The sequence below is a fragment of the Hippoglossus stenolepis genome, chromosome 7 (genome assembly GCF_022539355.2).
Source record: "Hippoglossus stenolepis isolate QCI-W04-F060 chromosome 7, HSTE1.2, whole genome shotgun sequence".
Classification (NCBI taxonomy): domain Eukaryota; kingdom Metazoa; phylum Chordata; class Actinopteri; order Pleuronectiformes; family Pleuronectidae; genus Hippoglossus; species Hippoglossus stenolepis.
The window spans coordinates 6956582-6983586 of NC_061489.1; the positions used below are offsets into that span (position 1 = coordinate 6956582).

The 27005-nt window shown below is 40.2% G+C and overlaps 2 protein-coding genes across 2 annotated transcripts in view; both read left to right on the top strand.

The window, feature by feature from the left end:
* Positions 1–17: 17 nt before the first annotated feature.
* fmr1 (FMRP translational regulator 1) lies at positions 18–18504 on the top strand. Its single transcript, XM_035161130.2, has 15 exons — positions 18–553; positions 3342–3394; positions 3501–3594; positions 5594–5665; positions 6783–6931; positions 7994–8087; positions 8316–8432; positions 8611–8781; positions 8882–8960; positions 9090–9217; positions 9752–9838; positions 10730–10967; positions 11322–11522; positions 12514–12593; positions 13624–18504. The coding sequence occupies exons 1-15, from the start codon at positions 503–505 to the stop codon at positions 13828–13830; spliced, it is 1821 nt and encodes a 606-aa protein (XP_035017021.1). The 5' UTR covers positions 18–502; the 3' UTR covers positions 13831–18504.
* Positions 18505–26539: 8035 nt separating this feature from the next.
* aff2 (AF4/FMR2 family, member 2) overlaps positions 26540–27005 on the top strand; it is a 155116-nt gene continuing 154650 nt past the window's right edge. The window contains exon 1 of the mRNA XM_035162169.2: positions 26540–26884. Within this exon, the coding sequence (XP_035018060.1) occupies positions 26832–26884 (53 nt within the window). The 5' untranslated portion in view covers positions 26540–26831. The remainder of the gene's footprint in view (positions 26885–27005) is intronic.

The following is a 27005-nucleotide window of genomic DNA, read 5'->3' on the forward strand; positions in this document are numbered from 1 at the left end:
AGACATTCTCGTGTGTCACCTGTGGAGAGCAGTAACAGCGTGGATGAGCGTGTCCTCAGCAGAGGAAGAGAGTGGAGACGTCACATGGAGAGATGCGACCAGCAGAGGCTGCTTCACCACTCACCACACATTAACATAACTAGCTACTACAAGCTAACCAGGCTAGCTACAGGGGTCGCTTTGCGTTATCAAACATTCGGGAGTGCAAGTGTGCCGGAAATAAAAGCAGGATTCACAGACGGCTCAGAACTAGACGCGCATCACGGTCACAGAGAGTGATCTTGGCCCCTTCCTGCTCTCCGCTGGCAGGGTATTTGTCTCGCTAGCGACGCCAACCATAGCAAACTGCCTTGGCTAGCGCCAGGCTAGCCAGCTAGCTAGCTAGCTACTAACGTCGCTAACGGTGGTTAGCTAGCTAGCTACTAACGTCGAAAACGGTGGTTAGCTAGCTAGCTAGTAACGTCGCTAACGGTGGTTAGCTAGCTAGCTAGTAACTTGCGTCATGGATGAACTAGTCGCGGAAGTGAGGGGAACCAGCGGGGCCTTTTATAAGGTAGGCAAACACCTTTTGTGGAGCTTTGTCATCTCACACACTGCACCGTGCACTAAGCTCAGGCTAACTCATGTGAAATTACCCTGGCGGATTAGCTAGGAAACATTTGTTTGTATCAGCGGGCCTCAGTGCTTCTGTGCAGCCTCCACAGGGATGTGAAGGCTGGAAATCTGTAAACAAAGCCAACGACAGTCTGCTGCTAAACGCTGCCTGTTGAGTTATTGGTGCTGGTGTCGGTGTGTTAATTCATTCCAGTTGTAGTAGTGATGCTGGTGGCGACATGTTTGATCAAATCGACGGGCTGTGTGATGGGCAGTTGCCTGCAGGTTCACCAAGTTCTAGCATTCAGTCATTGTTTTTCAGAGGATTACAGCAGCAAATCTGGGTTTTTATTTGTATCACCTGCAGCTCGTGTTAATTTTATCGACGCTGCTGAGGATTTGAGAGTAATTTTGAAGACAACAAGTAGGATGAGCAAGAGTTGTGGAGGTTGGGCATTTGGGCCATACATACCTGGGCAGGTGTCGGTCATACGGGGTCAGTGGTGGGAGAAGTACTCAAGTCCTTAAGGTTATTAACATTGGAACGATTTTCTGTAGGATGGACATTCATGTCCAGTTTGGGTGATTGTTCTTTGAGAACAGTTGAGGAGGAGTATTAAACAGGAAAGATGTAAGGAAGGCCATAAAATCAATTGAATATGAAACACTACGTACAAGTGTAAAGGAAGGCAGTTGGTTAGAATTTAAAGCTCACATATGCTGACTGATTGATGAAAGCTCTACAGATTATAGCCAGTAGCTCCTCTAATCTGACTGAATTGTGAATGCTTGCACCAACTATCACCTTTCTAGAATTCAAAACTTTGCTGCTGCCAAACTATTGGGATGCATGTGATTGCAAAGGACAACCATTGGAAATCATTCTGAGTTGTTGTGAGCTTTGAGTCCCCCACCTTGCCTGCAAATCTTCGTCACTGTAGCCATGTGCATTGTGCTTCATTCAACACCAGCTTAAGTGTTTTAAATTTAGAAATTAGTTCCTACACCTCCAATGCATGTTCCAGATTTTAAAAAAATCATTGAGAATAATAAATTGACCTCATTCATATAGCATTTTTCTAGTCTTATTGACCAATCAAAGCGCTTTACTATACAAGTCACTTTCACCCATCACACACACATTCTCTACATACCTCTTCTTCACACACCATCATCACACCCCATTCATACACTGTCAGCCCAGCTGTCAGGGGTAGCTTGGGGGAGGGGGGGGTTCAGTGTCTTGCCCAAGGAGACTTTGGCATGCAGACTGGATGTGCTGGGGATCAAATCACTGAGCCACAGCGGCCACAAATGCAAATAGTGATGCTGGCCTGAAATTTGATTAGCTGGTATTATTCCAATTTAATACAACTAAAGAAAAAATGTTTAACAGTCAGCATTATATTATTTTATGATATCCACAAAAAATCCATGTTTGTGTGAGATGTGAGCAGTGTTACAGACATCTGGACCTGAAATACTCTAGTGTAACCTAGTTTTAAATATACTAGATGCATCAAGTCGGTTTGTGAGTTTATTTATGAAGATGACTATTTCGTTCTTAAAATTATATATGAATATAAACATTACATGTCATTATCTAGTTAAAACTGTTGGATTATACAACTATATCATTAGATATGAGATTCATTATTGGTTTGTCCAAAAAAAGAAACAAATCCCTGTGTGAACATAAAGCTGTGGGAGGTAGATGTGTTTCTAAGAGACACACTGATGTTGTTCAGTGGTTCAATTGGTATGATTGTGAACTCTGATGCCAGCCTGGGTCCAGGCTGTTAATACCAACATACATGTAGTTCATGTTCTGTGTTTAACAGAGCCAAATAGGTTGCAGCTTAATGCAGATCAAATGCTTTAAGGATTTATCTGTTTGATTTTAAAGAGACATTTAAATGCTATTGATGAACATATTATCTTTTAAAATGACTGTGAGGGTGATTGGTTGATTATTACATTTTTAGTTAATATATTTTTAGCAGCCTTTTAGAGATTAATGAAAACGGTAGGTGGAAAATGATAGTTGCATCTTTGGCACTGTATTACCTTTCAAAATAAGCTGAGGTCCTTAATTAGCATATTAAATATCACAACTGCATTGTGATCTTTTCTGAAGAGAGAAACCGTAGCAGAAGACTCGACAGCAGCCTGAGTAGTCATTGCAGCTTACTGCCAGCACATGACACCATCATATCTTTGGAGAGACTTTAACCTTACCTGTTAGTTTAAGAAATAAAAGAAAGCTTCTCCCTTTGAACGTTCCTCAAATTTGGCTTCAACCTCAGAACTTTGTTCCTAAAACTCACTATCCGAACTGTCATAATCTGTGCATAGCTTCTGAATGTGCATTCTCCTTCATGGGTCGAGGTCATAAAAAGCTTTCCTTGACTTTTTGGGGATTTTTTTAAGTTTGTACTTAATTTAATCCATTACTGGCTGCTAGCTTACTAGGCTAATGCTACCCATAGGCTAGACTCTCCATCTCCCTTTTCCTCTGAGGCGTTGTATGTCCTACTTGCAGTACTTGACACACATGGACAGACTATGTGCACAACCAGAGAGAGAGACGCAACCAAACCTGATGAAGCCAAAAACCCCCATAAAGAAACACTGGGCTGTTGGGTTGCTGAATTGCATGCTTGACGCCAGTGTAACACTCCTGTTGTTGTAGTATGTCAAATTCTGGCTATTTTAATTTGTGTTATTCCCCTCTTGGATTCTTCTAGGCCTTTGTGAAGGATGTTCATGAAGGATCAGTCACTGTGGCTTTTGAAAACAAGTGAGTAAAACAAATGGACACACAACAAATTATGATATATTGTTGAGTGTTAAAATTGCCAGTGATCAAATTAACTCTTATTTTTGTATGTGCTCCTCCGCCCCAGCTGGCAGCCGGAGCGTCAGATCCCATTCCAGGATGTGCGATTTCCTCCTCCAACAGGGTTCTGCAAAGAGATAAATGAGAGCGATGAGGTCGAGGTGGGACTGATTCAATACCTTCAGAATAGTTTTAAGAAAATCAGCATTAACACCAAAGACAAAGTTGGTACAGTGAGAACGAAAGAGGAGCAGGTCTTTTAAAGGGATAGTTCACCGAAAAATGCGAATTCACTCATTATCTTCTTACCCCTATGCCGGTGGAGGGGTGGGTGAACTGTTTGAGTCCACAAAACACTTCTGGAGTTTCAGGGGTAAACTTTGTTGCAGCAGAATCCAATACAATTGAAGTCAATGGTGAGTCCTTCTTCAGATGTAATAAAACAACTGAAAAAAACATAACAGGCCACCTCGAAACGAGGTCATTTACATAATAAAAAAAATACATTAAAACATAATTGATGCTGTTACTTGCTGCAGGTAGCATAGCTTTCTATGAAACATTGACCTGACATAGTGAGCAGAGGCCAACTTTCAATAGACTGAAATGGAACAAAAGAGAGGAAATGCACATTGTGCTGCAGTTTAGTCAAGAGTTCTGCATAAAAAACAGTGAACCTGCAGTGTACAGTTGGTGGTACAAATTATGTTTTCATATCTGATTTTCACTTATAATTTAAAAATATTTTTTTAGGGTTGGGTACCATTCACATTTGAACTGGTACTGGGCGGTACTTTACTCTCACACACAAATATCTGACCAGGTTTTTTTTATGCATAGTGTATTGCGAGGTATCCGCCTCCCAACAAAATTCCAGAACCACTTCTAGTGATCACGTTTGTCCCTGGCTTATTTCATTACTATAAGCGATTGCTTACTACAAAATAATTGTGTAGATTCAGTATGATAGTAACGTAACTTTAAGGAAAGGTAACGGCACCACACACACACTGACTCCAGTGCTCTTAATCGACTGCTCCGCTGTCTCTGATCTGCTACGTTTAAACATTTGTTTGAAATGACGCCACAATATCAACACTGATTATCAAAGATAAATACTTTTCTTCAATGAGTCAAATCTTTCTTCTAAACTGCACATCCATTCATAATTCAGCTTGTCTCTCGCGCTGACATGCACTCACACAAACAAACAGTGTCATCGGACACGTGTAAACTCAGTCTGGGTAAAAACAACAGAATTTGTAAACTTAGACAATGTACGAAGAGCCGGTGGAGATGGCAGGGTGCGCTCAATTCAGTTGGCAGTGCGCAGCGCTAATGATAGAGATACAGAGAGGAGCAGTAAATTACTTAGAAAAAACTTGGACTCAGTGGAGCTGTGCATGGCTCCCTGGGTGCTCTCCTTGGCGGAGCTGTGGCCGGGCTGTGCACACTCTGACGGTCCCTCGGTCAGTGCCGTGGTGCTGTGCATGGCTCCCTGGGCGTCTGCGCCATTGACATCACCGTTGTTCTGATTGTGTGCACTGATCAGAAATGAGCTTGCCATGATCCCGTTCCGGGGGTGAGTCACATGGTTTTGCTCTCTCTCTTTATTTAACATATTCTCTCTCTTATACTCTCATTCACGTATACATACTCTCTCACCCAGTGTACTGAAATTTGGCACCGATTGATTTAATGTGAACCAGTACCCGGTAGTACCGACGTTATCGGTCGGTACCCTAAAAAGTACAGAGTTCGATATCCAACCCTACCTTTGTTTCAAATTTTTTACTTTTGCTTATTGCTATCTTCATTCATTTGTGTTTTGATCTGTGAAACTAAATAATTCAGTTCATGGAATAATTTAAATGTGTTCTTCAGAATTCATCAGAGAACGCCCCTTACTATTTAATAAATGTTTAATGAGCAAGTCGTCCATTTTTCTGAATAAAATGATTTGGGTTTGGAAGTTTCCTTCTGTGAAGTTCTCAAAAAGGCTTTTAAAGAATCTTGCTTTTAAATGACATTAATAAGAAGCACAAATTAGTGAATCTCTGAATACAATCTGTTTATGTACTCGTCCAGACTCTTTGCCTCTGAGCCAGACTTTGTGTAATGAGTGGAAAGTTTTAAGAAATGCACTGTGTGTGTTACCAGGTATATTCCAGGGCTAATGACAAAGAGCCTTGTGGGTGGTGGCTGGCTAAGGTTCGCATGGTTAAAGGAGAGGTAAGGTTAAGTCTGCATGTTTTCTAACTCTTAATATAGAATTTAAGACTAGGGTTGTGTACCAAAGTCAGGCACCAGTTCCTTCATAGCCAGTACATACTAGACTAAATCAAAATACAGATTTCAATGCAGAGCTATGCACTGACCTAGTTGACATGCTTACAGGGAACATACACATCACTGCCCGTGCCTTGTTAACATTACATTTAACTTTGGTGACAGCACACTGTCTACATGGCTCTGGCTGCATGTAACGTCAGCCTACAGTTAGGTAGTAGCTACTCCAATACTCAAGACAACAAAATGCCAAAAGCTAAATGGTAGAAAATGTGGCTGTATTTCATGCGAAAGGATTCAGACACCGGGACGTGCAGCAAATGTTTGAGCAATAGTTGAGAGCAGAGAGTAAGTCCTGGAAGAAACAGCTTGTAGAGTTGGTGGGGTTTTGCACCTTTTATCTTTGCGATCCGCCAGTAAACCGAGAGAAGAAGAAGGGAGGAAGGAAGGAATGCGTCAAACTTAATGAAGCACCGGAACCCAACAAAACAATACTTACTAAAGTTATTATGCAAGTAAAATCAGCATGACAACGGTGTCATACATGTTTTCGTTAAGTCCTACATCAGTTCTCAGTTTCAGTGGGCTGGGAAGCCCAAGTGTTTAAGAATAAAAAAAAATACATATATATATATATATATATAAGTGCCATGAAGTGTAGATTATTATATAGATTATAAGTGTACAGTCAGTTTTAAATTGGTGGGGGGACTTTTAGTTTCAGCTGATAAGTAGTTGGCAGATTGGATTTAGGCTAATGTGTCAGTTATGTCTCACTGAGCTGTTCGTTTTACTTCTGTTACCCATTTTTGTCTCTGACCTGGTTTTTCATTCGATCTCATCCCCTGCCTTTTTTAATATCTGCAACTCTTCCTTTGTCTCTCACTTACTGGCTCTTTCTCACTTTTTCCCTTACCCACATTCTTTCCAGAAGTTTGTAATTCTGTTATTATAACTGATGATTATATTCTATGAACAATTTAGATTGGACAAAATCTGTTGTTTCAGATATGCAGAACTGGATCACTCTGATTCTATCTTTGTCTGTCTATATCTCTAGTTCTACGTAATAGAATATGCTGCATGCGACGCTACATTAAATGAGATTGTGACACTGGAGAGGTTACGGCCAGTCAACCCAAACAAACCAGCCACAAAAAACACATTCATCAAGATCAGACTGGATGTACCCGAGGATCTACGACAGATGTAAGTTTGATTTAAAGACAGGACGCACACAAAGACTTTTGTGACAACTGCATGCATCTCAATTCAATACAGTTATTCATTTTTATTTCTGTCGCATCAAATCTCAACATACGTTCTGTAAAGGTACTTTAAATAGTATATAATATTGTGGAGAAACCCAACATTCCCACAACAAGCAAACACTTGACAACTGTGGAAAGATAATAACTCCCTTTTAACAGGAAGAAACCTCAAGCAGAACCAGACTAAAGCCATTTTCAGACATAAACTCCGGAGAATGTCCACACAATTGGGTCGGGATGTTCTTTGGAGTTTGCTTTTGACACATGAACAACGCAGCAGGAGATTCTCCGCTGAGACAACAAAACTAAAATATCCAGAGTTTTCAGGTTAGGGGTGGTGCAGTAGGCAGATACAGAGCGTAACATATTAATTATATTGTCGAAATCGCATGTTTTTGTGTACAGCACATCAACACCGGCAAAGTTTTTACATTTGCTTTCTCACATACAGCCAATCTGGAGAATGTCAGGAGATTATTGGAGTTCAATGCAGGTCTGAAAGCAGCTTCAGTGTAGGCAGCGATCTGCCTAGACCGGTTGGGGTGAGAGGAGAAACAGTTGTGTAGCTGTTGTTATTAAAGCAGTGTGAGACCAGTTGTATATTATCAGTAGCATACAACTTTTAAACAGAACCTGCTGATCTTTAGCCACATCTGTGAGGTGGCAGCATGATTACAGCTGGTACAGTGTTAATGCCATATAACAGTGGTATGTGCCACTAATACAGCACTTCAATTTGTAGCACCCATTCAAGAATGTGTGGGTCACATTCTTGGTTTCTGTCTAAAACCTTCAATAATATAATACTAATAATCCTTTTATAAGAAATGGCTATGATTGTTTGTGTTTTGCTCTGAAAAGACAACATATGTTTTATCAGGCACAAATCTGTGATGTATGTGTAAGGTATGTAAGATTTTTACACTCATGCCCCTGATGACTGAATTATTTATGGTCATGAATTCTCATGATATGAATTTGTGTGACTCTGTTTTGACAGGTGCTCCAAGGAATCGGCACACAAAGACTTTAAGAAGGCTGTGGGAGCGTTCACTGTCACCTATGACTCAGAAAAAAAGCAGCTGGTCATCCTGGTACATAAAAATAATATTTTTGTTTAAGAACTTAAGACAAAAGTCTCTTGTCTATCTCTTGAATTACATTTGATAAACATGACACAAATCTATGTTACTGTGGTACACGTGTGTATCTTACAGTCATTTGTAGGAAGTCACTTACATTACGTTTTGTAGATGACATCATCGAAAACATATTCCACATTAAGGTTCTTTGTGTCAAATGGGTGTTAATTGTTTTCGCAGTCAGTGAATGAGGTCACAATGAAACGCGCCAATATGATGAGTGACATGCACTTTAGGAGCCTCCGCACCAAACTGTCTCTCATGACAAGGAACGAAGAGGCCAACCGACAACTGGAGGTAGACTTTTATACACACACACACACACATACAAATATATGCTTGTGATCATAGGCATTTCAATTTATAATTTTGCTGTTAAAAATAATGATTTTAAATGATTTGTCATCAGTCATATAATTCTTGTTTGCTGTGTTTTGCCCTTTGATACATTTCCCTTGTGTGTGTGTTTCTACAGAGTTCCAGACAGCTTGCATCACGGTTTCATGAACAGTTTGTAGTTAGGGATGATTTAATGGGTCTGGCCATTGGGACTCACGGAGCAAACATTCAACAAGCTCGTAAGGTCCCAGGAGTCACTAACATAGACCTGGATGAAGAAACATGCACCTTTCACATATATGGAGAGGTAGGATTGATAGATCAAGCCCCTCTTGTTTCTGGATTTACAAGTACAGACCTGAGCTTAGAGACATTTTATGTGAAATCATTGTGCTTGTCTGTCTAAGGACCAGGAGGCTGTTCGTTTAGCGAGGTGTTTCCTGGAGTTTTCTGAAGATGTCATCAAAGTTCCCAGGAACTTAGTAGGTGAGAAAATCAATCAACTGAGATGATGAGACCATTCATGCGGTAACATGACTTTATTTAAGGATTAGCCAGACGATTAAACTCTGGAGTTCCAGTAGACACTGATGGATGATGTATCTGTCTTCACAGGAAAGGTCATTGGCAAGAATGGTAAACTGATCCAGGAAGTGGTTGATAAGTCTGGTGTGGTGCGGGTTCGTATTGAACCTGAAAACGACAAGAAGCCGTCGGCAGTGGCGGCAGCAGCAGCAGACGAGGTCAGTGGGAAGGAAACTTTGCGACACATCACGACACACTCTAGAAGTTTTTCATAATCATTTATTATTTCCATCCCCTATTGTTATTAGTGATTAATTAATAATTCAAGATTTTAAAATGGCGTCCTAAGCCACAAAAGTTTGTGAACCCCTGCTATTGAATGTATTTAAAAGGTTCACGGTGTAGGGTTTAGTGGCATCTTTCAGTGGAGTTGAACAGTAGAACAGTATAGTGTGGTACAATGGCCTTTGGTTAATGTAAAACTGCAAAAGGCCCTATAGAGAGCCAGGGTTTGGTTTGTCCATTCTGGGCTACTGTAGAAACATGGAAGAGGACCTACTTCCTATGTTGAAATAATTAAAGAGAAACACAGCAATTATCAGTTTCAAATGATCTTACACGAATCCAAAAATTATTATGAATATTCTACTCATCTCCCTAAGTCCTGCAAAGTGGACCTCCATGAATAAGTATAACTGCAATAGTGTGAGTATGTGAACCACTATCTTTCATGTTCTTTACCTCTCTCACAGGGAATGGTGCCATTCGTTTTTGTGGGGACCAAGGAAAGCATCTCCAATGCTACAGTACTGCTGGACTACCATCTGAACTACCTTAAGGTGTGTGTGCAATCAACAGTCATAACATCTGCCATCAGTTGTTTGAAGTTTTGACCAGGCCCAGCTCCAAGGTCAAAGTAACAGCATAATGCTTAAAATTACACAATGCAATACTCATGTTTACAGTGAGGAATGTTGAAAGTATATTTCACTTAGCAAGATTAAATTTAAGAGTCATCATAGCAACGCAAACTATTTTCAATCATCACACTCCACAACTTTTAAAGTTGTTTAATTCTCTGTACTTTCATATTTCTATATAAACATAAATGAATGGATCAAATGAATTGATTCACTTTCTGAGCTGAATATGTGATTAGCACTGTATGTATTGTCTTTGAACTCTATGCTTTTGGCCTGTTCAGACCTGGTATTGACGTTCCTCCTGAGAGATCTCATCACAGGTGGACGGCTCTAAGTTTGTCTGTTCACACCTGGTATTAAAATGCTGTCCCCTGTGACCATTTGTGATTGGATCTCACTTTACCACTCTATGTGCAAATAATTATGACTCAATCATTTCTGTTCCTGAAGACCAACTTATGTTTTTCCGAGTTTACTGATGTGTCTGATGAAATGAGTGATAAACTAAAGCGGGTCAAAGAACGTCAGCTGAAAACGTTGTCCTTCATATGTGGTCCAGGTCACATGTGCTTTCCCACTGCTAAAATTATGTGGCCAGATCACTTCTGAATGTGGTCTGAGTGTTCGGATCTCAAGATGCATTGAGGATTCATTTGGGTGTGTTCAGACTTCAAATTCACGCAAACCACTTATGATCGGTCACTCAGGATGGATGTTAATACCATCTCCGAATGGGGTCTGTGTTTTGAATATGATCTAAACCAGAATAAACAACTTAAACTTTTTTCCAATTGTCCATGTCCACAGGAGGTGGATCAGCTCCGCCTAGAGCGTCTCCAGATTGACGAGCAGCTGAGACAGATAGGAGGAGGAGGTGGAGGAGGAGGGACGGGACCTCGGAATCTGAAAGACAAAACCTACGTGTTCGATAACGGCATGGGACTGGGGATGGGAAGAGGAGCGGGAGGAGGAGGGAAGCCCTACACCGGAGGGGGAGGACGAGGGGGGCGAGGACGAAGAGGAGGAGGTGCAGCTTTTGCCTCAGGTACAATAAAATAACTACAATCAAGAAAACTAATTAAATCCTGTTCAAATAATCGTAACATATTAATTAGAAACTGTGCCTGTACATATACAAGGGAAACTGAATACCTGAAGCTTTAAATCCAAAAATGTATGTGTTGTGTGTCCACTCTGTAAATTAAGTGTTTAGATTTCAGACATTTGAATGGAAAGGATATGAAACATGCAGCTAGTACAAGATTACAAGTACTGAATGGAGTCTGTCTTCCCCAGGCAATGACTTCATTTTAAAACTAAACAGTTAGTCAAAGGTTAATTCCATGTTATCTTTCCGAGGCTGTTAAATGAGGTTTCACTTATGTACCTGGTTCCCCAGGCACTAACTCAGAGGCATCCAATGCTTCAGAGACAGAGTCAGACCACAGAGAGGAGCTCAGCGACTGGTCGCTGGCCTGCACCGAGGAGCTGATGACAGGAGGCGGGACTCTGCCCAGAAGGACAGATGGGAGGAAGAGACCAGGCGGTGGTGGACCAAGGGGACGAGGGGGAAGAGGAAGAGGAGGAGGAGGGTATAAAGGTTGGTAGTGATTATCAATGGCAGTTATTTGACCTCTTTGTAGCAATAGGATTTTTCTCTGCAGATGTATTGAAGAATTTATGTAGACAAGTTAAACATTTCCATTAGAAAATCCTGATAAACATATTCCTAATCAGTTATTCAACTGTTCATTATCTTTCCACCATTTGAGTTTAGCTGATTTGGAAGATAATGTTTCAAGTAGTAGAAAAAAGAGAGAAGTCACTTAGCATAGTTAATGGAAATAAATATGTTTGAGATGCCTTTCATCAAATTATAGCCTGAAGAATGGGCATGAATCAAATAATGAGATCTCCGCGGACTCTCTTTGCTAATAAATTCTCATGAGTGTTTTCTTTTCCAGGAGACCCACATTTATGATGCTCATAAATTAAACCCTGCCAAGAGTTCCTCTCTTAAGTCATGTAGGGACATGTGAGGGTTTTGGCTGCGTGACAGTGATGGAGTGAGTGGTGTTTGATTCCAGAATAAGTTTATCACTCATTGTCATCTTCCCATCAAGTTGTGGGGACGCATATGAAAACTTTTAAGTTGAGATCTTAGACTTTAACTAAAGATCGATGACATGATGGCTCTTCCATAAGTGAAGCCAATGCATCTTGATCGCCTCATGGTGGCGGGCTGCAGTAAAGGTCTTAAACCCTGCCTCCTCCATGTTAGCAAATCGCACATGGACCAAACTAAAGTCAAATTACACATTAATTTTTTTTCTTTCTAGATCTTACCACACTGTTTGTTCAAGTGTTTATGATAAATTGGGTTTTAATTAGTTATTTGATGCTTTAAAAACGGGGTAAAACAGACTTGATTGGTTGAGTGCGTGCATTGACGAGACCTGGATACGACAGCTCCATCCCCCGATCACTACTGCACAGACATTGGCTCCAAAAGACGTAATCGATGCAAGATTTCAGCAATGTTGGCAATTTGGCTTCATTTCTGGTTGGGGATTGTTTTTGTCTTGGTTTAGGTGACGACATGCAGTGGGGTGATCCAAGACCTCGTCATATCAGAGACCCCAAGACCAGAGCGCCGGAAGACAGCCTACAGGTAACACACACACAGACATACACACACATTTTACCTTTCGACTCTAATAACAAACAGCTTCAACAAGTGTATGGAAAATGTACATTTTAAGTCCAAACTAATGTTAAAAACGAGTATCTTTTTACTGATTTCAGCCTAGCTGCAAGCAGCCCTCCCCCTCTCAAAACATCTCAATTGTCAATTGAAAACAAATAACCTCGATTATCCGTCAATATATAGGACATATATGACTGTAAACAAACACTGAACTCTTGTAGTCAACTTGTCGGATGTACTAATAAAGGGCAGGTGAAAAGACCAAAGCAAGTTTGACAATGGCCAAATCATTATGGCCAGACAACTGAGTCAAAGCATCTCAGAAACAGTGAAGCTTGTGAGGAGCTCTCACTCAACATGGGGGAGGTGCTACTCACAGTGGTACGAGCAGGAACAAACCACAAAACAGCGACAAGGTGTTTGAGCATGTCAGGATCACATCTGATCAGCGGCAGCTGCACCTCTAAAGCTGCTTTCAGACATGCACTGAATTCTTTATAGTCTCCTGATATTCTTCGGAGCGGCTGTATGTGAGAACGAAAATGTCAGAGTGAGAGGCCCCCATCATTCCCCCTGTAAAAGCTCGGGATAATGTACGAATGAGCAAGAAAACACCACGAGATCCTTTGCAGGATTCACCACGTGCGATGCAGTTTCTAACACGCGACAAAGAACGTGCGTACCTACAGCATAGCTTCAACGCAGAAGCATGAATCGGACTTAATAACTAACTCGATTTTTTTTTTTTTTATTGAGTGCTTTGGAAACAATAAAAATCAGCTCTTGTGAAATCCAAACCCCAACAGTTAAATTTGCTGCAGTCTCTGTTAACTGCATATGTATAGAATATATGTGTAAAGTTTGACATTCATAGCAACAGTAACCAAAGGGGACGGGGCTTAGCAAACACCCAGTTCACCAGTGATCATGTTTCTCAACTCTCTGAACCTGTGCACTGTGGGACCAGACTGTACTCGTCTCCTTTTCCCCACAGATCCGTGTGGACGGTAACAACGAGCGCAGCGTGCAACACTCGTCAGGGGGTCGAGGAGGAGGAGGAGGAGGAGGAGGGCCTTCCTCCTCCCAGGGTGGTGTCGGCAGTGACGGCCCGTCCCGTCATCATCATCCGAGACCAATCAGAGACCGAGGGATGAAGAAGGACAAACAAGACGCTCCTCCGCTGGTGAACGGAGTGTCGTAGATACACCACTGGAGGACCTTCTCATTTAGATATACACACACACACACGTTCAGATACAGATACACACACACACATTCAGAAATACACACAGGCAACTGGTCATATACCATTGTAGAATCTCAATCTCTCTCTCGCTTTTTCTTTCTTTTTTTCGTCAAACACGTGAATACACATATTTCATCAGCATGGAAGTTTACCGTAGACCAGAGGTTGTCTGGTATCTGCTGGTCTGGTCTGTGAGTGTACTGCTCTGGACTCTTCTTGACTGGTATGTTATCTTGCGCTCTTCTGTGGAGTGACAAGTAAAATAATCAGTACCTTTTTGGACAAAAGGAAAAGAAGAGCAGGGATTTGACTAAAGATCATCTCTTACTGAGGCATTATCCCTGAACATATCCCCCTCCCCCATCAACAACAAATATTTGTTTAGCTTTTTTGTCACTGCCCTGTTTGAAAATGCTCACTTAAGAGACAAAAGAAATTAGGTGAAACTGGAAAAAAACTGGGAATTACAACTACGTCTGAAAGCGGAATTAAACGTGTGTTCCTTCCCTTTACATCTCAGATTTATTTTAGTTTCCTACAGGTGGAGAAATAATCTGTGGTGGTTTAAAACTCCAAAATCCAACATTTGGCAGTCACGAGTTTATAAGTCTTACAGTCTTTCAGGTATGATTCCAGAAAGACTTAATTATCAACTGTAAAATATATGATCCTTTTGAGAAGGAAGGGGCAGACGTGTTTTGGTGTCTCTCAAATAACTTGTGTATACATGGGGAAATCATGGCTTGGCACTTAGGATTCACTCAGCAGTGAATGATTTACCAGTCTCATCATTTAAATTGTCTGTTTTTTGTTTGCTTCGGTCTGCATACTGTAAAATGCTTTCATTCTTTCCGACTGTCGGACCAAGCATGAATTAAGAGAAGTCGAAGACATAGCGATGGAGAAACATAAATCTGAGGCACTTTGATGCAAATAAACTGTTAAAAAGTCTTGAGTGAAGCAAAGGGAGACAGGAGCGTCACCAGCAGGTTACAATATGAGATGAACTGCTGTCCATTATATAGATTCTGCACTTAAGGATTATACACCGAACATACAACAGCTAGAATCACAGATAAAACTAGTACATTCACATTTTTATACGGTTATAGAATAAACTCTGACTCATGATGAAAGCATTCAGCACAATCACCACTTAAAGAGCCCACGCGGTTGTGACACTCCCATCCGCCTTCATGGATCTCTGCCGTCAACTAGAATCCACACTGATCACAACCTTTCTAACATCGACAAAGGGATATTTCTGATTAGGCTGCAAGATGAACTTAACTTTGGTTATTTTTTACTAACAAAGCAGTCGAGGATGGATGCCTTTTTAAATTAGTGCATCAACTTTTGCTTTCAGACAAACCGGATTAAGGCAACAACATTGTCAGTGTAGACCTCCTGTCGCCTGATCACATGAGCTTTTCTTTAATTTATGAAAACCTTTGTATTTAACTTTTGTTTTGCAGTTAGTGTTTCAAGTATTAGTGTAGAGGAAACAAGTTCTTGTGAGTAATGCCTTGATATAATAAAAACTTGGTTTAAGTTTAATTCTCTTTGGTTTTCAAACTCATTGTGGGCCCATCTGTCTTAGTTGAATATTTTCTATGTTAATCTGGTTTAATTTAGCTCTTCTGTTCTGCCTGGAGTCTACTAAAAACATTGTAGGTCTTTTTTCTACTTCCTGCTTATTAATAATGGGATTGTGAATGTTACCTGAAGTTAGAGGCACATTTTAGTCAAACCACTCAGATTAAATGTAAAATGAAGGTTAAATCAAGCAATTCTTGTCATAAGTCTGGTTAAATCCTTTGTGTTCATCACTGGCACTTTTCTGCCATTCCTCTGGGTTATAACAAGTCTTTTAAAAAAACATCTTTGTGCCTTCAATTTATGCTCCTCAATTTCTGTGAATTTGGCCCATTCTTAAAAGCACCGGGTTACCCTGAATAGATCAAATCCTTTAATACTGTATGTTTAAACCCGCTGCCGTTTTTTCTTTCATGTTTCGGACATTGGGTACAAGCTGCTTTCTCTTTCATTCCATGAATCTGTATGAATTTCTTAGAATTCTTTTGGATAGACCAAATGGTCAAAGAGAATTTCGACAGATTCAGGGCTTCTAGTCCTGTACAATGTCCAGTCTTGTAGTTTTGCTCTAGAACTATCTGCGTTGTGATAGTGACTCAGTGACATAGACAGATAGAAGAGAACAACCAGCAAAGAGCAGAAAGTGACTTTCCTAAGCAGTGCAGGTTTTTCAACATCAGAGGAACATCAGAAAAAAACTGACCTGTGTAGACTTAAAGCTCTCATTCTGAAATGTTGCTGTTTTGTAGAGTCACTGACTGAAGGATCCTATTGAACTTCACCATCATCAAAATAAGTTGGCACGAAGGCCTTTACTGATCATTTACACTCTCAGTTGACCTAAATTGTGCCCTACGTTCAAACTGACTCCAGTAACTCTGATGAGCTAGTATAGAAAGTATTTGTATATCAATGAATGAAAATAAGAGTCATGGTGACATTTGTTTGGATTCATTTTATTTCTTTTGAAAACCTGTTGAAATGTGAGAAAGTTGCTGTAAAAACAAAAATTCTAAGCAAAAAAAAAAGTTTCTCAAGGTTTCTCTGCGTATTCGTAGGTTTGTCAACATTAGATCACAATGTTCTACATATAATCACTAAGTAATTCAGCATATGCCAGTATGCTGGACCTGATTTTAAGTTTTAATGTTACGTATGCATCAATGTTGTGGAAAGAACAACTTTACTTTTCCTCGAAAGGAATAGTGTGACATTTTGGAAAAAAACATCCTCACCTTATTGTTGAGAGTTGAAGGAACCAGCAGGTGATTAGCTTGGATTAGCTAAGGGCTGAAAATGGGGAAATACCCAGCCTGCCTATGTGCAGAGTTAACAACATCCAGCCAGCACCCTTAAAACCCACCAACTAACATGTTACAGTATATCTTATTTATCTTGAGTTTGTACAAAACATAAATCTGTGGTTTTAGAATGAATTATTTCTTGGCCTGGCACTGTGGCTACTGGGCTAGCATTCCCGCCCTGCTTCCAGTCTCTATGATAAGCTAAGCTAACTAACTGCCAATGTGATAATGCGACACAATGAGTCATGTTTATCCTTCCTCTTTTCAAAAGGACAGTTTCCTGAAATGTCAAAACTATCCTTTTAATGAACTGCTTTCTTTAGGACTGTCATTAATAAGCATAGTGCAAAATCGCTCCAGAAAATTTGTGATCGACTTTTACCTGCAAAACAGAAACAAAAGTTACATGTAATAAAGACAAAATATAACAAGTTTTAAAAAAAATCCTGTTATCTTTATGCTTCAAAGCTGTGAATGCTCAGAGAAACTTTACCATATTCTGTGTGACATGTGCCTTTAAATTGTGGCTAGTATCACAACCTAGACTTGTAAATCAGGGATGATGAGGAGACATTGACCAGATGGATAAAGATGGCTAATTCCAAAGTGATTCATGATTCATTCATTGATTCACTCTGGGTTGTCATTGGGAAAAAGCTGAGCATTTCTGACCCTCCTCTAAAACCCAAAGGGCGGCTGTTAATTGTACAGGTGACTTTGGCTTCACCATCTTTTACCACCTGGTCGGGTTTAAACACTGAGCGTGTTGTATCTTTGTACAGTCGACAAACATAAGCCTGTAGCTTATGACCTGGTTCAATTGTTCATCTGTGAAATGGATTCAGTTGCTTTTGTAGACGGCTGCAGTTCAGAACCTTAGCTGCTGTTTGAAAGTCAAACACAGCCTCCTAATATACTTCCTTCTTTTAACATTTAATCTTGAGATGCTAAATAGTTTGACCCAGTGCAACTTTATTCCCTCTATTCTTCCCGATAGTAACTTCAGTAATGAAAGGAACTGAAAAGATTTCAGAGGTTGAGCCAGGTCTTCTCTTTAGCAGAGATCAGTGAACCTTCCTAGTCTTGCGATGCATGCACATCTTTTATTATGGATTTTGGACATTCAATGACTTTGAAAAAATACATTCTTTTTAATCAGTGTTATTTTGTCTCATGTCTCTATGACCTAAGACTGGTCGGAGTTTTGAAGTATCCGATGATGAGTAACATCTTCTGACAACCACCAGCTTAGAGTCAGTGAGACATGGGAAACTTATACCTTTTAGAAAATGTCTCCAGAAAGGCTGGAAACATGAGTAATGAATCACGAAACAGGCTTTTTGTTGAAATTTTATTTTCCTTTTTCTAAAGTATTACCGGTGTCAGTTTCTCCATCACTAATCTGTTCGGACGTTTGCTTTCACTTGGTGTTCACACAGCTGTTTAACCGGTGAGCATCCTCTGCAGTGCATCAGCAAACAGCTCAAGTGAAAGTCACCTCTATATTGTCAATAGAGCATCAACAGTATGGAGTTGCTTTGTATTGTTAAAAAAACATAAGACAAGGGAGGCTGTTATACTGTATATAATGATGTCATTATTTGTCTGAGAAAAGATTTGTACAATTGTTTCAAATGTGCACTTATCCTGATATCTTCTTTTTTGCTGTTTAATATCAGTTCAATGCTAGATCTCTTGATAATAAACTTAATGATGTGTGGAAAAAATAGCAGGGTGGAGTCAAACGCAGTTAATACTGAAATGTGCGTAGTGCTACGGAGTTTGAAACATAACGCTGGTGAAAAGATGGTGGTGTCACTGAGAAAAATCCACCCTAAAACAAAAAAAACTAACCGATTCATGAATGAAAATCCCACATAGGAACTTCACTTATAATGACATAATTAATGCTTTTCCATTTTAAGGCTAATGGTCCGTTAAATTGTGAAGTGATGGTAACAATTTACATTCTTTGGTTAATTCCAGGTAGCGCAACTGAGAACAATTTGTGCATTAAAGCTGGAAGTGATACTCCATCGAATGTATTTTATTGATTTATTGATTGATATTTGATTGATAAATTAAGACAGTAATTTCACCTTTTATAGAGAACTACAGTTATACTGGAGCAGCAACTCTATAGATCATCTTTCAAACCCTCAGGGTTTGGGAACCTGGGAACAGTAATTTAAAAAAAAAATAAATCAACACTCAGTTCACTCAGTTCCTTTTTTTGGTCTTTCAACCACCTCCCATGATCCTCCTCGGTAGATCAAGTTTGTCGTATACAACCAACTGAAGTTACACGACTTGTGAGGACTGTGAGATGCAGTTGAAAGCGATAGCAAGAGGACTTTGAGTTCTGTTTTTGGATAGACCGTTCAGTTAAACTAAACCCCCCCCCAAATTATAGGGTTAGAAGATAGATTGACATTTTTTGAAATTGTACATGACAGAGTTGATATGAATGTCATGTCTGTTTGCGAACAGCTAGAGCCAGGAGATTATTACCATAGAGACAGGGAAACAGCCCGCCACTGTCCAAAATTGAAAAACATCACTTCCAGCACCCTTACAGCAGCTAATTCACATGTTGTAAGTCGTGTTCATTTCAAACACCAACAGCAAAGTGAATAGTTCCATCACGCAAGCACTGGTAAAACCTCAGCCAGTCATTTTAGCATTTCTGCTTGTGTGCTGACTGCAAGAAAATCATTTTGATCCTGCCTCTGCTTTTTAGTCACCATGGCGGTGACTAAACACATGAACAAGTATCCAGTTTGTAATCTTGTGGCGAGGCAAACGGCAGCCTGTCTTTACGTGGAGTTCCACTTTGGTGAACTATGAACTGCAAAATTCTATGGATCCAAAACTTAACAAACAAGCAAAACATGTTCTACATATTTCTTACCATTTTCTTGCAAACATTGTGGTTTGCAATACAATGCACAATCTTTGTGCCGTGTCCTGCGCAATTCACCCTCCAGCCTACAACAGCAGGTGGCGCTGTGAGGCAGTTTACAGGCACAGGGAAGTCGAAAGCCAATGAGATTGAACGCATCGCCACTATCAGACATGATCACACATGACCTCCATGTGGAATATTGTTTTTGTACTTGTAGGGTTAGTAAATACATTTTTATACGTGTAATATATTTTATACATGTAGGATGCATTTTTTAAAACTTGTGTGATTATTTTTTTGTAATTGTATGAAAGTAAGGCTATTTGTTTATATCACTTATTACATTTATTTGAACAACATGTAGTTTTGTTGTTTGTCAGGTGCATTTTGTATTTGCAAACCACACTGTGTTGTGTAGGGAATTTGTAAAACATGTTTTGTTTGTTAAGTTTTGAACTTAGCTCCATAATATTTGCTTCCCATTTGCATATGTGTGAGCGCTGGGGGGACTGTTGTGTACTGACCAGTTGGGGTCATTAAGAATTGGTGCTAAGTAAGAATTTCTACATTGGACATTTTAATTAAATGTGTGCGATGATTGAGCGGTTGTAATGTTGGCCTGCAATGGAAACATGAAATGAGTACAGTAGAGGAAATGCTGTCTTGGTCTCGTATTGAGCCTCTGAAATATTGCTAATGTGGTCATATAGAAAGCTGCAAAGTAGATTTTGAACCATTTGGGGTCCCAAACAAAGACATGTAAGAGCATGCATACATTATCTTCCCAGGATCAATATGTGTATATTTTGGTTGATCCTGGCAATAATAAGTGTCATACCAACTGGAATCGACTCACAGGGATCCCAAATGGCACGACCAATGCTGACGACACCCGAATGTTGCACATTAACTGTTTTTTTTTAAAGATGTAAGTTGCACTATCTTGGATTGTTTGACACTGTCCTCAATCCAGTCATTGTCTTCAGCACATTACAACAGTGCTATAACATATAATTTTGTAAAGTATAATGACACTTCCAGTGTATGTAAACCTTAAAAGAGTAATTCTTCTTTAAAACTGTTGAATCCTGTTATTCCCATGAAATGTTAGATATTAAGATTGATGACTGGTACTCTGTGTTCTGTTACCACATTACATGAACAGATGTTATGAGATAGTTTTTGTGCTTGGTCCAAAATGTGATCTTCCAGTTGTGTTGTGAACAGATCATATAGAGGAATTGGATTATAGATTTGTAGCTTCAGATTTTTCCAGCATCGCCTTTGGATCCAGACTGTTGAAGTAATTTAGAGGGAAATTAATTTTAACTGGGACTTTTGTGGTTTAGAGAAACACGTATCGGCAGCTGTTCACATAATGAAATGTTTTACGTCGGTCGGCAAAGATAATGGTAGTTGTGGGGTTAGTATTTGTGTGTTCAAGTTTTATTTTTTACTGCAATCAGCTGTTGTGATTGTCTTTAAAGGTTTGTTGTTCTCATGAGGGTATTTTTTTTTTTACCCATCATCCAATGGGTTCCAGAAGAGGAATGTTAATGACCTAATCCGCATTTGGCGTGAAAAGTGTTCGTCCGCATCGTTAGATGTTCAAAACTGAATGAGGCACTAGACTGAATGAGCCTGTTTTGACGACACTGTGTTGTGATGTCAAACCTTGATTCAGAGCAAAAGCCGAGATGTCAAACACAAGCCGAGAATACAATTTGTGTTTGACATCTCGGCTTCAATTTGTGTGACTTCAGTGCAGAAAGGTTTCAACCCTAATAACTGTGACACAGTCCCGTAGACCATTTTGCATTCCCCTCTCTCTGAGCATGCTGTCATGTTGGGATTGCAGCATGGTTTTTGTGGAATAAGGTGACATTTGTTGTTTGGCAGCAGATTTCAGCAGTCATTAATTTGAGTATATATAACATCAACAGATATTAAGCAGACAAACTGTGGGAAGTTCAACTGTAGAGGGTCTGAAAGTGTAGATACACTGAAAATCTGTAGATATTTAAAACCAGGGTAGTCAAAAAAAAGGAAAACTGTTAAACCCTGTGTGCACCACCCTGTGGGCATTTTTGTTTCTTTTCTTTTGTACATACTACTTGCATTTAAGATGTTTGGTCTGGTTATAGTGCAATATATTTTGTATGCAGGCAGTTTCAATAAATAAATGAAGGTTGATCTTCCTCCGTTAGCGTCACCTGATCTCAGAATTTTCTTTGTTTCAGCATGTTATGCTGTCAAAAAGTCAAAACACAAGAAAAGATAGTTTAAAAACGTCGAAGGATTTATCTGACTTTTATTTGTACCGCCTGCTCAGTCAAGGCTAATGGACACAATGTGAATTGCTATCAGAGAGAATATCATTTGAGCTTTAGCCTTCTCCAGAACTTTGATGATAACTTTATAGTGTGTAAAGTATAGTAATTTTAAACAACAGAAATTGATTAACCTCATGCTGAAAGTATGTAATAATTCAGTCGGAAGAGAGTTCCAATAAAGAATGAACGATATGTATTGCTGTGCACGACAAGAGAAGAAAGACTAGCGATTGGTTGACCATGTGTATCAGCGGGACAGGACCTCAATGCCACGGCTCCATCTACTGCATAGACTTTAGCTCCAATTGAGGCCTTGGATCAGATAAGATCCCTTTGTTTAGTCCATTAGTGAAAAGACCACATGACGATAGTGGAAGGAGATCAAGATATGAGGCTTCCCATCAAACCTTAGTGACAATCAAGAGCCAAGGCCAAACAGGTTTTCTCCCCCCAGCCTTTGAAATTGGATTAAAAAAGTTTTTAGAAAGAGATCGGTAGATAAACGTGTCAGGAGGGTGTCACCTCTTCACAGGTTCCCTGTAAAAGAAAAGGTAAAGCTGAGATACACAGGAAAAAACATTTTTCTCATCGTGGCACAAGGACCACAATTTAAACAAAGGGACCAATTATACTTCCAACCTTTCTGATTCAATAAAGTGCAAAGTTAAGTCATTCTTTGTTTACTGTTAGCTGTGTAGCTTTGAGCGAAGTCACACACATCATTTTATATATTTAAAGCACATTGTGAACTTCAAAAAAGCTTATGACAAATTGTCATATGAATTGTTAGTAAGTGACTTAAAAAAATTATAAAAGAATTACTAACACAGGCACTTCAGGGGCAAATCAAATTGTAGCTGGCCCTGCCCCGCCCCTGAATCTACCCCTGAAGAAAAGGTCGATTTTTCTAAATCTATGATGAAAGAAGCCCTACGACTACCTGGTAGATTTCGCAGGTCAATACTTGTATTTGACCACATGGAGGAGCTGTGGTGCCATCTTCATTCACCACTTTTACTACTTGTACCAGGAGAGAGAGAGAGAGAGATAGATAAAGAGAGAGAGCCTGGGCACATGTTGAAAATTCATGACATGCACTTCTCAACTTCTGCAAGATACACAGCAAGTACAATGAGCTCAAAGCTGAGAGCCGGCTCCTTCCTGACTATTTTATCAGTTTGTGCTTGTCTCTGTGTCTGCGTGTGAGACTCACTCTCTGTGTGTCACCATTACAATATAAATCACTGGCACAGATGTGGCTCTAAGAAAAAGACAAAAAAAAATCAAACCTCTAAACTAACAGCTCCTCTGCTCGTAGTAAAGACTGAAATGAGCAGGAGATTCATCTGTCTGAGTGTCTCTGTCTATCTGCCCTTAATTAGCTTTTATGTTAATGTTTCTCCATCTTTTTTTTATCATCCACTTCTCCATCATCTCAAACTAGAATAGCTTTTATAGATTCTGCTACATCTCTCTCTCTCTCTCTCTCTCTCTCTCTCTCTCTCTCTCTCTCTCTCTCTCTCTCCAGTCATTCTTTGTCTCTCTGTGTCTGACCTAGTTTTGGACAGGCTTTCTTACACGCACACACACACACATGCACACACACACACAAAATGTGTTCCTGCAGGTGCTTAAATCCTTGAAAATTGGTTGAATTTCGATCTGGTGTTTTTAAGGTCTGGAGACGTCTGGAATTTTAATTTGTGAGGTTGAAATGGCTGGAATTGATCAAGGTCATGAAACAGCACTTTCAGACTTGCTTATGGCCAGCAGTCTCCTCTCCTCTCCTCTCCTCTCCTCTCCTCTCCTCTCCTCTATCCAAGGCTGCTGTTTGTACTTGCACAGTGTGATGTAGAGTAGTGCTGGCATGTTGCCCCTGACCAGACCGAAATACTCACACACACATGCACACATACAAACACAGTGACACACCATCCAAAACAAAGACGTACACACACACACACACACACACACACACACACACACACACACAGAAAGCCTGCAGTACATCTTCAAATATAATTTCCTATACATTTGGACTTCTCATGTTCTCTCATCACGGGGGGAAAAAACCAACTGGCCTTTGTGTGGGAGGACTTTTTAAAGGGGAGGACAGTGATGTCATAAAGGAACCACAGTTACAGCTACTGCTGCCGCACACGCTGAGTGAGAAGTTCCAACCATCTGGTCAATCATTATTCATAGCGAGGCGTAAACAGTAAAACGTGCCGCCGGGCATGTGTTGCAGCAAGTGCATGATGGAGAATGAGGATGGTGGGCTGCTAAACTGTCATTAACGCCACGGTGCATCGGATGATCTGAAACAAAGGTGATGTGGTCGGATAAAGACACAAAAGCGGACGATGAGTGCAGTTTGTGGAGGGTTCAAAGACCAAAGAAGAAGTGTAGTGTGTAGTATATTTAGAAACAGGGGTGTTCCAACAGGGTCAGCAAAGCAGGCAATTTTCCTGGGGCCCCAAACTGAGAGGGAGCCCATAGAGAATGGCTGATTACGTTAATCCACAGCAACAACACTTTTGTAAGAACCTCATTAAATACTGTGATCGGCTACATACAAGAGACTGCACTGACATCCTGGCTGGAATAATCACAGGCTTTCTGCTAAAGGCTTTACCATTTTAGAGGTTTGGTTGGTGTGTGTGTGCATGATGTGTCTGGGAGGAAGACCGGAGATAATGTAGAGCTGGAGTTCACACTCTGCTGTGGAGGAGGCTGAAGTTTGGAGGATACAGAGGTGGGTGGCAGAGCCGATTCAGTGACGGGAAACAGCACCGAGTAACCGTACAGCGGATCTAAGCTCCTGAACAGTTCAGGTCATATCAGGCGAATAGCAAATCACATCTACCTGGAACTAAACACTCAAAGTAAAAAGAAAATGTCTTCTGAAGTTCAGTGTTGTTCCATCTTTATTCCTTTGTATTGTATAAGAAAAGTCACAGTCAAACCCTGCAAACATTCTGAGCGTCAGGGGCAAATAATTAGAACACATCAGACTCCAGAATAGAAATAGAGCAGCTTGTGTAGATTTAAAATGTGACAGTACAGAATAGAAACAGCGTAATACAAGAATATAATACAAGAAAAAAAACTTTTCAAGCTTCTATAATACTGCAGAGTAGTGATTTAAATGTCTGGTTCATTTGTTTCTGTTGAAACCAACAAAACATGACACAGAAGTAATCACATCATGATTAACCAATACAATTAATAATAAAGAAACAAAAAAGGAAGAAGAATTTCAGAAATCCATCCAATTTAAATATATTTCAAAATGGGTTGTTCAGCATGATTTGACATCATCACACAGCCCCATGACAACACTGTTCATTTCAACAAATCAGTTGCAGTGTTAGATATCAATATCAGTGTTGTCCCTCAATCAAGTGTCACTTGAGCCATTCAGCTGTTTGCCTGATGAAGACTTGGTCAAAAGGATGTGTGATCGGATCCAGTAAAGGTTCAACCCAACGTGTGCAGACTCTCTGCCCCTGGGTGGGAAGTTAGGTCATGTGTTTCTGCACTGAACATTATCACTGTGATTCCACAGAGGAAACACAGGCCATGACCTCACACATGCTGGGTTCTGAACCCGCTTCTTTTCGACCAACTATCCTGTAATTTGAGTAATTTGGGGAAAGACAAAAAAAAAGGTAATCCAAGAAAATCCGAATAAATTCAACTAAATAAATCAAATGAGACAAAAAATAACAGGCATTCAGAGGAGTCTTGGCTAATGACCTCAGTTCTTTCTAAAAATCCTGTTGACAGCCCGCTGCGGTGTGTTCATGCACAGTCTGAACAAAGACTCCTGGAGTCAGTGAGCTGCATGTGTGGTGTACTTCACTGTCACAGCTTTGAATCAGGAAACCCCTGCTTCAGATGTCCCTTTTTATAGAGAAGGAAAAGAACGAGAAAAAATAAATCTCCTCTAATGGATTGTGAGATAATGAGAAGCTTGTGAGTCATGAGAGCACACAGAGCGTCACAGGTGATGTTTAGTGCAGACGTCTGTCTGGAGTGTGCACTTCACTGACTCTAGAACTGTGCGTGAGGCTAAATACAAGAGCACGCATCTTAAAGACATTTACATCCTCCTACAGCTGTTGACAGTTATTATCATTATTAATAAAAAAATTTAAATGTTAAATAACTTGAGATAATGTATGTTGTGCTTTGACACTCTACAAATGAAATGGGGGTCACAGTTTATTATCAAAACCTGACTTGCAGGTATCTCTGACACCAGCAGCACTACTGAATCACAACAACAACAACAATAATAATAATAATAATCATCATAATAATTATGATGATTATTATAATAATTATAATAATATGAATGGCAACTGTTGGGTTTTTTGGAGGGGGGTGTCAAAGTTTATTTAGTAAGATCAACATAAATAGCTCCACTTATTATGTGACTTGTCTCCAGCATGCCCCCCCCTCTCACACTCTTTCTGCCTCTCTCTCCCTCTCTCTTTCACTCTTTCTCTCTCTCCCTCTCTCCCTCTTTCTCTGTCTCTCTCTCTCTCTCTTTCTGTCTCGCTCTCGCTCTCGCTCCCCTCTCTCTCCACCTCTGCCTGGCTGTCAGCTTGCCTCGACCACGTAGCAGCTTCCTGGCAGCGGCTCGTGTCTACTCTCCCTCTCTGTGGCTCTCTCTCTCTCGCTCTCGCTCTCTCACACACACGCACAGAAGACACTCAGTATCAGTAGCTCATGTAGAACCACGTAGCAGCAGCTTTGGATTTTAAACCAGAAACACCAGCAGCGGAAACAGGAGCAGAACCAGGAGCGGGCATGGATCTGTTTGAATTCGACTTTTTCAGAGACTGGGAGCTTGAACAACCATGGTAAGTCCAGAACACGCTGCTTCATCCTCTCCTCTGTGTGTGTGTGGATGCATGTGAGGCTTTAAAGAGGATGAGCGGACATGACATCCTGAAATCAAGCCTTTAAATGGAGCGTGTGTGT